Source organism: Gadus chalcogrammus, chromosome 8, assembly GCF_026213295.1.
Source record: "Gadus chalcogrammus isolate NIFS_2021 chromosome 8, NIFS_Gcha_1.0, whole genome shotgun sequence".
Lineage (NCBI taxonomy): Eukaryota > Metazoa > Chordata > Actinopteri > Gadiformes > Gadidae > Gadus > Gadus chalcogrammus.
In genome coordinates, this window is record NC_079419.1 from 4696255 (window position 1) to 4708754 (window position 12500).

The 12500-nt window shown below is 48.3% G+C and overlaps 1 protein-coding gene across 1 annotated transcript in view; it reads left to right on the forward strand.

The window, feature by feature from the left end:
- LOC130387198 (uncharacterized) overlaps nucleotides 1-12500 on the forward strand; it is a 48683-nt gene that overhangs the window by 27425 nt on the left and 8758 nt on the right. Inside the window, exons 10-12 of the mRNA XM_056596206.1 lie at nucleotides 6450-6680; nucleotides 7300-7390; nucleotides 8368-8590. Coding sequence (XP_056452181.1) covers nucleotides 6450-6680; nucleotides 7300-7390; nucleotides 8368-8590 — 545 coding nt within the window. The remainder of the gene's footprint in view (nucleotides 1-6449; nucleotides 6681-7299; nucleotides 7391-8367; nucleotides 8591-12500) is intronic.

Genomic DNA, 12500 nt, shown 5'->3' on the forward strand with positions numbered 1-12500 from the left:
AAACACACCAAAAGGACAATCGCAACCACATTCGATTCTCCAATCGATCCCAGCAGGAACCCAACTCGTCCCCTCTGTCGTTGCCACACCAAAAAAAAAGGCCAACAAATCGGCAGCTCTCGAAAAGCACTCTTGAAAAAGCAGCCTCAAACTGGCTAAAAACCAGGCGTGTAATTAGCTGTGGTCCCCCCAGACATGAGGCGGGCTCCATCACGCCGCTCCTCCTCTGTTGTAGCTGGCTTTAAGTTCCTCTGGAGTCCAGCTGCGGATTAGGAAATTGAGGTTTAACTGCCTGTGCTGATAGTAGGTGTTTATCTCAATACTTTGTTTTGTCTCTCTCCTCGAGTCGCTCTCATTTCCAAAAGCTGTCCCCGGAGCCCCGGCTCTCGTAATAGGTTTCGCTTTCTACATGCCACAGTATCAAGGGGAGGGGATGATGGGGGGGGGGGGGGAACAGAATAACTAGATTCTCATCTGAGCTCTCGACACACTGCCCACAGATACACGCGCAAATTGGTGGCATTTTCATTTTGTTCTCGTGCGCTAAATGTGCTCGCCATTAGCGCTCTGATGTCGCTTTCGTTTGTGTGCCCGTTTATTGGAGCAAGGTGCGCTTATTACTTTTGCGGGCGCGATTGCTTGTGTGCATCTGTGTGTGGTTGTGTGCCTGTGTGTGTGTGGCTGTGTGCGCGCGTGTGTGTGTGCGAGTTGTGTGTGTCGGCACTAGGTATTTGTGTCCCTGTGCATGTGGTTGCCTTCATATTTACAAATGTAGCAGTAAGACGGCGTTTGTGTGTGTGGGTGTGTGGGTGTGCGGCCCTGGGTGTGTGTCGGGGAGATAAAGAGTGTGTTCCCTCTCCCGCTCTCCTCCTCTCTGAGTTGGGCTGTGGTTCCCTCGGGGCTCCTGTGGCAGTAATGGCCTGCTCCTGATTGCTCTGATACAGGTTAGGAATATTGGCTTTAATGATGTGTAAAATGAGCAAGCAGTGCCAGTGACATTTACAGATGGCACCGCCTTGGCCTGTTCTTCCCAACTGCTCGTTAATTCACGGGAATGGCGAGCACTCCTTTAAGTGACTGGCTGACGCGGGCCTGCCTGCCTGTGTGCGTGTCTGCCGGTGTGTGTGCGTGCGTTTGTGCGTGGAGGACGAACTGGAAGGCAACAACATCACACTTCCTGGAAACCACAGCGATGGCTCCCCTTTTGATGGGTCCTCTTCAGCCCCTGTCTTGTTCCCACACTCACACACACATAAACAGACATATACACACACACACACACACACACACACACATACATCCATATAGAAACACACACACACACAAACACATTCACATGCGCATTCGAACACGCGCACTGATAGCATACAACACAGTACAATACAGAAGATACCCTCTGTACGATACTGTCTATTATAGTACCGAGTATATATTCTGTACTTTAATAGACGGTATAGTAAAGAGTAGTATGCAGTCTATCCTCTGTACTATAATAGACAGTATGACAAAAGTGTATACTCTTACTATACTAGACGTTATAGTACTGAGTAGTATACAGTCTATCCTCTGTACTATAATAAGCAGTATGACAAAACTGTATACTCTTAATATACTAGACGTTATAGTACAAAGTAGTACAGAGTCTATCCTGTGTGCTATAATAGACGGTATAGTATAGAGCAGTATAGAGTACATTCTCTGTTCTATAACAGACAGTATAGTAGAGTAGTACAGAGTCTATCCTGTATACTATAATAGACGGTATAGTATAGAGTAGTATAGGGTACATTCTCTGTCCTATAACAGACAGTATAGTAGAGTAGTAGAGTCCCCCTGCTGCCCGCCATACAGACGACCCAGCTGGGGTCAGCAGCACCCAAACACCCCCGGAGGTACTAATCTGGGGCCGGGGCGCGCCCTGCCACATCTGCTGTGTGACACACACACACACACACACACACACACACACACACACACACACACACACACACACACACACACACACACACACACACACACACACACACACACACACACACACACACACACACAGAGTGATAGTCCTGGATTCACTCTGCTCCCTTCCATCGTACTGTGTCTTTTTTTGTCAACATATATTATTTTTTTGGGGGGGGTAATATTTTTTTTATAATGCTATACTTGGATCTCGGGTTATTCTACTTATTAATGGAATTTACTTGCAGGCACAATTATTTTTTTATTTTTTTCACTTTTGATTATTTACAGCCAGTGGATATCTTTATTTACATATAGGACAGTCATTGTGGCTCTGACGGATTTCGTTGCTGAACATTTTAAAGTTGTATTCTTCCCTCTTGTTTAATTGTCCTTACAGAAGATAGAAATTAGCTGGTGAATACTTACTTCTCTAGCTGCGGTGTGTCCGTCTCTCTGCAACTTAATGGCTACTCCATGCTAATAGATTTCTGGTGTTAACGATTCCTCCATGTTAACTAAAGCAAATAGTATTAGCATCATTATGCACGGTTTGCTTGTGCTGGCTCTAAATGGCCTCTATGGCCGTTCATTACGGTTACCATGGTAATTCAATTTTAATCAGTTGGAACTTGATAATAATGTGGAGCTGGTCAGTACCTGGTCGTATGGTGGGAGGGTGCTACACGCTAATGCTAATGTGACACGCTAATCAGTCCGGCTAACTGCCGGTGTTGAGTACTCTGTTGACTCGTTACGGTCCTCGTCGTAACGTATTTAGGAGCCGCGGTGATAGCAGTCATATCAGGGCCATTTCCACTCGAGGAAACACACTTTCCTCAACTTCCTCCGTTAACATCATTGCAGGACAAACACAGCTGTCACTCATAATGCTAATTAGGGCTCTGCTCTTCTTATGGACCCGATCCTGGGTGGGAGACTGAACTGGTAAAGGTATCCAACATTGACCGTGGACCGTCTGCCCCGGTACATTCTATTAGCAGACCCGTTATATATATATATGTGTGTTGGTCCTACCATGACACCTCTGTGAAACGGGTCTGTTGGCTTCTTCCTCAAGGGTCAGTGAACGTGACAGTACCACCGCGGCCATTTTGAATGAAATTGCGCTGGTTGACAAACGTATCAACACGTACGATGTGATGAAACACTGGATTTGAATGGACTCTGTCCACAAACATTTACATTTACATTAATGGCATTGAGTAGATGCTTTTATCTAAAGCGACTTACAATTAATTACCTTTGTCAGAAGAGACAATATATCGCTCGGGGTACAGTAAGGATGTTCATAGAACCGAGTGCCAAGCACTGCCTCGGACAACCAGAGTTCTTTTGAGAGCAAAATGTGACAAAAACAGCCAACACAAAGGGCTGTTGCCTCACTGTCCTCCTTAGTGAGTACAGTTTGGCTTCCATGGGAATTTCCCTTGCATGGAAAATTAGATTTGTTTTGCCATGTATAATCATCAGTTTAAGAGCGCAGCCATCCAGCGCTTTTTTAATCTCCATAATGAAAGTGTTTTAATGCCTCCAATTTGTTGCCTGACCAGTCAACAGAATAATTAGCTTTTTTTTCCAGGTTTATAAAAAGGAAATTACACGTGTTACAACATCGGAGAAACATTTGAGCATGGAACACACTAGAGCATGAACCTTGATATCCTGTAGAATGTTCTTTAAAGGAACCGGCTTTTATGGACCGTATGAAAACAAGGAACCCCGCAAAAAAACACCAGTAAGAGTCAAACTGCTCCGTCTGTCTTAATTCTTTCAATTTCTGACAATTTCCCTCCTGGCTTGAAACTCGTCCTTTTACCAACTGACACCTATTGCCCCCCACGGTCACAGTAATTAAATACCAACTTGTGCCTGGGAATCACACCCCCGCTTAAAGAAGACTTCACCGGGCATCTCTAAATACAGAGACTCTGCGAGTCCTCTATTGATTCCCTGTGACCTGTAGTCGATTGCACAAACTAAATCAGATAATTGAAGTTGGTGTCGAGCTAATTGGATTATTGCTTTCCCCCTGAAGAGTTGGTCCTCCACCCGAGCGAAGGGATTGCTACATTAGTGTATTGTCCGTGAGGCATCTGTCCCACGGCAGCCTCCGAAAGTATTGATTTATAAACATCAAACTAGCCCGTGTGAATATCAATGCCGTCATTGGCCGGCGTTATTGTGCGGCTGTGAGCTGCCAGTGTTTCATCACACAACAACGAGTCGATGAATTTCGTCGGTTAAACGTACATTTCGTTGGGGCTTGATTGCTAATAAATAGGATGTGTTGATTGCTTGTGTTAATGTGGCTAATGATGATAGGATAATTGCTGCTCGTGATGATATTGTTTGATGATTGATGATGTGAATTCCTTCTAAGTATTTCCTTTCTTGCGGGAAAAAATGTATGGTAACCCTTATTGATCAAATTGTAGTTCTCATTAACGAGCATCCGTGATAGGCTATCACGCTACAACTCCCGGTACGCAGTGAGGGAGAGCCATGTAGGAGCACGCCGTCCCCCCCTGTGCCTACTTAGTCTGGGCCCTCCTACCATGGTTTATGCAAATCAGCCCGCTATTTGCATAGACATAATTAGGTAATTACAAATCATTTGGGCTATGATCGGGAGCATGTGCAGGGACCGGCGATGTTACATCAGTCACGTTGTACTGTACGGAAATAATAAATTGCCTTCGCACAACGGAGCCTTTCTGACATGTGTTCCAGCATATGTTGTGTCAGACCTCTCGGGCGAAATGACAGGTTACATTTTCATAAGCCCTACTTAATCGAGAGCGGTTAATTATGGTAACAATCCCCTGTCGCACACGTCGCACATTGGTAATTTAGTTCAGCGGAGGTTTGAAGGGAGAGGAGGGGTTAGGCATCCTTTGTAAAGAGAAGAAGCAGCCTCTGCCGTTGATATTGTTCCGTTTTTGTGTTAATTAAAAGGCTCGACAGAATAGTTGCAACCAGACAAAATAAAAGTTAAACCTGACCCCAATATGTGAGAATATATTATTTTGAGGATATTTGAAGGGAATTTGTAAACCGATGCTAGCAATGGTTATAGGGTCGAAAAGAGGCGATCATATCACAAATATGAAGATCTGATAAGATGATTAATGTCGTCAAACCATATTTTTTATTGGAATATGGTTTATTATTTTTCAGTATTTCGGTTCAGTATTTAAAGTGTTTACAGCTGGTTAAGCTGTAGTCATTAGGTTTAAATAAACGGGTTCCTTAGTACTAACAGTGTTTACAACTGGTTTAGCTGTAATCTTTAGGTTGAGATAAACTGGTTCCTTAGTACTAAAAGGGTTTACAACTGGTTTAGCTGTGATCTTTAGGTTGAGATAAACTGGTTCCTTGGTACTAAAAGGGTTTACAACTGGTTTAGCTGTGATCTTTAGGTTGAGATAAACCGGTTCCTTAGTACTAAAAGGGTTTACAACTGGTTTAGCTGTAATCTTTAGGTTGAGATAAACTGGTTCCTTAATACTAACAGTGTTTACAACTGGTTTAGCTGTGATCTTTAGGTTGAGATAAACCGGTTCCTTAGTACTAAAAGGGTTTACAACTGGTTTAGCTGTGATCTTTAGGTTGAGATAAACTGGTCCCTTAGTACAAAAAGGGTTTACAACTGGTTTAGCTGTAGTATTTAGGTTGCGAGAAGATTAACGGGTTAATCTAGTATCCAGTGTAAACAACTGCTTTCAGTGTCCAGCAGATCGACCCGGAACGAGCAGAATACCTTTCAGCTCGCACTAGCCTTCCCCAGAAGAGGTCATAGAGACAATGGTGATTACATGCTTGTGATACCTGAAGTGGCGGGACTCCGGTGTTGCCTGGCAACTTTGTAAACGCGGGATCCCAGCTGTGAGACAGTTGATACGGCCCTTTGGTCCAGTTGGCACTCACTAAGCCTGTTTTTATATCGCCATGGGCCCCCTAAGCTCATATTGCTTACCACATAACCTGCCAGATTTAAAGACAAAACACAATAACACTGTCAGCAGGTGAAGACCTTGTTTGGATGAAGTTCTTATCGTTCTCATATTATTTTGTATATGTTCCCCATCTGGACATTGTCTAAATCACAAACATCAATGGTTTCTCGCCGTATGAAGGCTTGCTTGCTTGTTATTGGGCAATTGGGGATCCATTGACATTCATTAGATTCCAAATGAGTGTTTAGCAGATCCCACAGCCTTACCTTTTGGTTTTTCCAACACACGTGTGCGCATACAAACTGCCCTGGCTAGTTAATCTTCTGCCGTGGTGTCCACAAACTAACAAATCCACAAGTTTGGATTCAGTTTTGATGCGCCACTGGGCATGCCCACGGAATGAGAGGCTGAGGATCACGGTTAAATGTGGAGATAGTGGCTCCACTATCTCACTATGTACATCGGTATCTTCTAAGAAGATATCACGCCAATTTTTTGGGGTAAATATTATTTTCGCTACAAAGCAACTTGTTCTACTTTCGTTCATCTCTAAAAATGCCCCTCTTTCTGTCTTGCCTCTGTCCTCCAGAGCAAGAGGACTCCTTTGAGTTTATGATCGTGTCGCTGACCGGCCAGACGTGGAACTTCGAGGCGTCCACCTTCGAGGAGCGGGAGCTCTGGGTGCAGGCCGTCGAGAGCCAGATCTTCGCCAGCCTGCAGTCCTGCGAGAGCATGAAGAACAAGGTAGGGCAATGCAAACACACACGCACGCGCATACGCACACACACACACACACGCACACACACACACTCACAAAACACGTAAACACACACACTTAGGGGACCCCTCGCAGACATGGTGGACGACAGCGTTTACATCCCGCGATCCTCGCCGGACGCGGAAATCCTGCTTAACCCTCCCGCCGCAGCCTACATGTGTAACGGTCCCGCGGTCTCATTTACATATCTCCCCCTCCCTCCCCCTCCCTCCCCCACACCTCCCCTCCGTCGCCCCCGCCCCGGCCTGGCGGAGGCTGTCAGATGTGGTGGGTTTCCCAGACAGGTGCGGTGTTGCAGGGGGATGGCTTATTAGAAGTGACAGACATCAGCGATGGAACACAGCTTGTGTCAGCACACTGGGGAATCTGCACTTCATTTTCATATTCATCTGCCAGCTCTCCCTTTCTCTCTCCCTCCCCCTCCCCGCCTCCCCCTCCCTTTGGTGTGATAATGCCCCTCTATTCATCTCACGTCTGCGTGTGGATCCCTTTTCTGAGTGGCCGATGATCTTGTTCCCCTCTGTCCCCGGACCCCTGTAATCGACCCCATGCTGAGTTATAGTTTCCCCTGTGGATCTCTTGCAGTCTCGGCTGGGCAGTCAGAGCGACGCACAGACCATCCAGTCCATCAGGAACGTGAGGGGGAACAGCTTCTGTGTGGACTGTGACGCGCCCAGTGAGTAGAGAGGAACACTCATCCTGCTGCCGCACGTTCACATACATCAGTCCCTTAATGTTGTGGTTTACTTCTGGTTCGTTTTATGGTTGTTAAAGAGTGCTCCTGTAAACCCCAATAGTGCAGTTTCCCTTTAATCTACTAGCCTGTTTAGGACTAAACAACGCTGATCATTTTTCCCCCGTTAACTTTTATTTAGATCATTTTATTCGCTGTTTCGATGTCGTTGTTTATTTTTAGGATACGATGTGCGTCAGTTCTTGTGTCCAATAGAGAGGGCCCTTTTACCACGCACACAAACAAATTCACTCATATGTTATCATTTATATTAGTATCAATTATCTGCACATTAATCAAGGTTTTATGGTTAATAAACAATGTTAATGTTTGATCACATCATCATTTCATCAGCTCGTGTTAAACTTATTTGTTGCGGTTTACCATTGCTGTTAACGTTACTACCGAGTTATCTAGCAGTTGTTTTCATGCAATTATTTTGAGGAGTACGTTCGGCATCATGCGCAAAAGAGGCCTTCAGTTAGGGCTGCAGACATTAGGCTTCAATCCCAGTACCTTCAGGCCCAATCCCATTTCTACTCCTTACCCATTCCCCTTACCCCTTACCCCTTCAAAACAAGGGGGAGGGGTAAGGGGTAGAAATGGGATTGGGCCTTAGTCCAGCACCCTAGCCCCTACCTGTCCTGCCTGTGTGCTTGTTTTGGTTTCTAATCTCTCCCTTCCTTCCTCCCTCCATCTCTCCCCTCCCTCTCTCCCCTCCCTACCCCTCTCCCCTCCATCCCCTCCCTACCCCCTCCCTCCCTCTATCTCTCCCCTCCCTCCCTCCCTCTCTCGCTCCTTCCCCTCCCCTCCATCCCCTCCCTACCCCCTCCCTCCCTCCATCTCTCCCCTCCCTCCCTCTCTCGCTCCCCTACCCTCCCCTCCCCTCCCCTCCCTCCCTCCCTCCTCCCCTCCTGCAGACCCGGACTGGGCCAGTCTCAACCTGGGCGCCCTGATCTGCATCGCCTGCTCCGGGATCCACCGTAACCTGGGCACCCACCTGTCGCGCGTGCGCTCCCTGGACCTGGACGACTGGCCGGTGGAGCTCAGCATGGTGATGACGGCCATCGGCAACACCATGGCCAACAGTGTGTGGGAGGGCGCCGTGGACGGCTACACCAAGCCCGGCCCCGACGGCACCAGGTGGGTCCCCCCGGTCTCAGGCTCCACGTGGAAGGAAGTCACGGCCAGCAAGTAGCCTCTGGCTAACGCTAAAGCTAATACTAGAGCTCATGCTAGGGCTAACGCTAGAGATAAAACTGTAGCTAATGCCAGAGCTAATGCTAGAGCTAACACTAGAGCTAATGCTAGCACTAACACTAGAGCTAATGCTAGCGCTAACACTAGAGCTAGTGCTAGAGCTAATGCCAGCGCTAACACTAGAGCTAATGCTAGCGCTAACACTAGAGATAATGCTAGAGCTAATGCTAGCGCTAACACTAGAGCTAATGCTAGAGCTAATGCTTGGGCTAACACTGGAGCTAATGCGGACACAGAAACACACGCCTTCTCCAGGGTCAGGCGCTGGATGCCGCTGAAGCATCAGAGTTCTGTCGGCCATTTTGCCCACCGTTTGTCGAAACGGGGGCAAACCTCATCCGAGAGGACTCAATCGCTGCACTGCATTCCGGAGGGCGTCGTGTTTTATTCCTGTGTCACTATGTTTATCCCCTCTCCGTCTCATCGCTCCACAACGTCTCCTCTTAGCCTTCGCGCCCGCATCATAAGTCAATAAAAGGCTCGGCTCTGCGCGACATCATTTAGCACACAGACGATGACTTCCCCCCCCCCCCCCCCCCCCCCCCACCCACCAACACGGAGCCCAACAGTGTGGCGTCTGCACTGATTCAGGGGGAATGAGCTAACAACCCAAACAGCCTCTGTGCCAGAGCTCTGACATCGCGTCCGTTTAAAGCGCTAGAATATTGCTACGAATAATGCTACGTTTTTTTTCCAAATAGAGGAGATCGAGGTAACCTCTTAACCCCCCCTTAACTCCCCTCTCCCCTCTGGGGGGGGGGGGGGGGGGGGGGACTCGTCGTCTGGGTTGTTTATCTCGCACTGACAGGTGAGGCCTGACTGTCCTGCTCTGACTAATGTCTGTCTGTGTTGTGACTGTGCAGGTAATTAAGCACTCCATTATGGTTAGCCCCCTCCCACCCCCCCCCCCCCCCACAGACCCAAAGGCCAGGCCCCCGGGCGCCTACCGGCCCCATCACGTTCCTGTCACGTACGGCCCCCATCATCACTCTCTCTCTCTCTCTCTCTCTCTCTCTCTCTCTCTCTCCGTCTCACTCAGTCACAAACGCGTGGCCGGGTTGGTCAATTTGGTGGTCTGGTCAGCTGGATGTGCAGGGACTGTGTGTGTGTGTGTGTGTGTGTGTGTGTGTGTGTGTGTGTGTGTGTGTGTGTGTGTGTGTGTGTGTGTGTGTGTGTGTGTGTGTGTGTGTGTGTGTGTGTGTGTGTGTGTGTGGACTGCACTATTGAAAACCTAGTATCCGTCTGTAATGAAAAGTCACTGGAATCGGGATGCACTTCAGGATTTTTTTTATGATTTTAATAATAGGTTCGCAGACTATCAGTAGGTCTTACTGAGCAAGAGGCTCCACCCCTGCCTGCTCTAAATGGGTGACAGTAGCTCAGGAGGTAGAGCGGGTTGACTGGTAACCGGAAGGTTGCTAGATCGATCCCCGGCTTGTCCTAGCTGAGCGTCGAGGTGTCCCTCAGCAAGGCACATCTCACGGTCCCTGACTGCTCCCAACCAGCCTGGCTGTCGCAATGCGAGGTTGACTCCGCTTGCGGTTTTTGAGTCCCTTTACGATAAAAGCGTCAGCAAAATCCCCTAAATGTAAAAGAATCGGACATGCGTCTGAATTCACCGTGAATTGGGAATAGAAAGTTCCATCTGCTTCATGTTTTTAAAATGAAACGTTTTTCCCAGTGGCCTTTTTCTCTGCCTCTTCTCCTCCTGGCCCATAATGCATTGCGTGTCCGGGATCTCCACTCCATTGTGCCCTACTCCGGCCCGTTTTGAATTGAGTGATGGCCCTCAGGTATTTATCGAATGGGAGCCCCCACCCCCCCCCCCCAGCCCGCGCTCGCCGCCACAGTCTTGATGAAGGTTTATTGATGTTGATTCCTCTCCTACTCGTGTCAGACGCTCGGCCCCTCAGGAACAAGAGCTTCTTCAGTGTCAAGAAGACCAGGCCTCATCCCTGTGGTTCACAACACCACCTCTGCTGTCCTCGATACAGACCGCTAACGCTCATTAACGCCGCGGACAATCTTCTGATAAATAGCTAAACACCTAATACAAATGCATATACAAAACGTTATGGTTAGAGAAATCAAGAACCGGCGTGTTACCTTATTGCGTATGTTTCCTAAAATTGAAAATAACAATCAGGATTCAAACGCCCCGGAATAGAATCAGAGGAACGCAGCTCTGTAAGGATAAATGATGGTATTTACATACATATACATATCTCGATTTATTCGCCATTTCCCAGTAACTTTTCATCATCATCACTCAGCAGCCCTCCTCCATGCTGTCGCTCAGCCCATTAAAGCACACACGAGCGAGAGCTTTTGCATTCTTTTTTTAATTGTGTCACATGTGATGACGTGAAACAGCTTGTGCGATGACACCCATGCTTTACACATAGACCCCTTCCCTCCCCCGCTCCCTCCCGCTAAACACTAGTGACAACCTAATCTAAACGATTCAGTAACTATCCGAATATACACCCGCCATCTGATCAGACTGTCTCCTGCAACGCTAGCTCCCGCCGCTGCCGTGTCACACATCCGGCTGAGGCGCGCTCATCCAGAGGATTGGTTTAGTTTACGATGTTTCCGACATCGGAAGGGAAAGGAAAAGGTACAGATTCGTTGTACGGATCGCAGATGAGGCCCGCCGGCGACTTTACTGGTTTTACTTAAGTTTTAACTTCGGACTGAATGCGACCATTGTCGCGGCGATCGTATATGCACCGTTTCACTAGGACGCGGAACGGTTCAGCGCAGGAACCGTTCAATCCGATGATGTCATCGGTGAGGACGTCACCCAGACGACGGGGGTAGACGGATTGTGGCGGGGGGAAGTTTTATCGTTGGGTGTCGGGGAAAATGTGAATTTGGATAGACTGAGAGTGACCGGGGCTGTTAAGAAAAATACTACAGCTATGAGTAGATAAATACTACAGCAATGCGTAGATAAACACTACAGCAATGAGTAGACTACAGCTATGAGTGTGTCTCCAGTCCGTGGCTGGCGTGTGTCCGCGGTCAGGCTGTATATCGCGGGGGGAGGTGAAGGGGGGAATGGGGGGGAGGTGAAGTTTTAATTAGCAGCTGGCAGTTGTTGTGTTTCTGCACGTCACCTCTAATTGCTTGGCGGGCTTGTGAGAGAAAAAAAAAGGAAAAGGCCACGGTACTATTTTGATAGATAGAACGAGGGGGGGGGGGGGGGGGGGGGGGGGGGGAGGGAGTCCACCAGCTAGTTTTTAACCTCAGCCCATCACAAGTGCACACACACACACACACACACACACACACATAAACACAAGTGCGTGCACACACACACACACACACACAAGTGCACACACACACACAGACACACACACACAAGTGCACACAAACACACAAGTGCGTGCAAACACACAAGTGCGTGCACACACACACACAAGTGCATACACACCCACACAAGGGCGCACACACAAACACAAATGCACACACACACACACACACACACTCACACCCACAGAGACTCAGTTCTCATTTGGGGGAAGATGTCCCGGAGCGTGGACGGATGTGGACGGCTATCCCTCACCGACACGGCCCCTCTGCCTGTCACCCTCCGAGGGGCCGCGCGGCCCCCGGTCATGGGGGGGGTAATAGCTCTGACGAGAGCCCTCCACTTTGTTTCAGAAATAATTTGCCACTCCTGCTGCCTGCAGGGGCGCGCGGTAATAAAAATGAATCACACCGCTAACCTCTCCACCCACCCCCCCCCCCCCCACCCCCCATCGCCGCTGGTTTAACCCCTTCCACC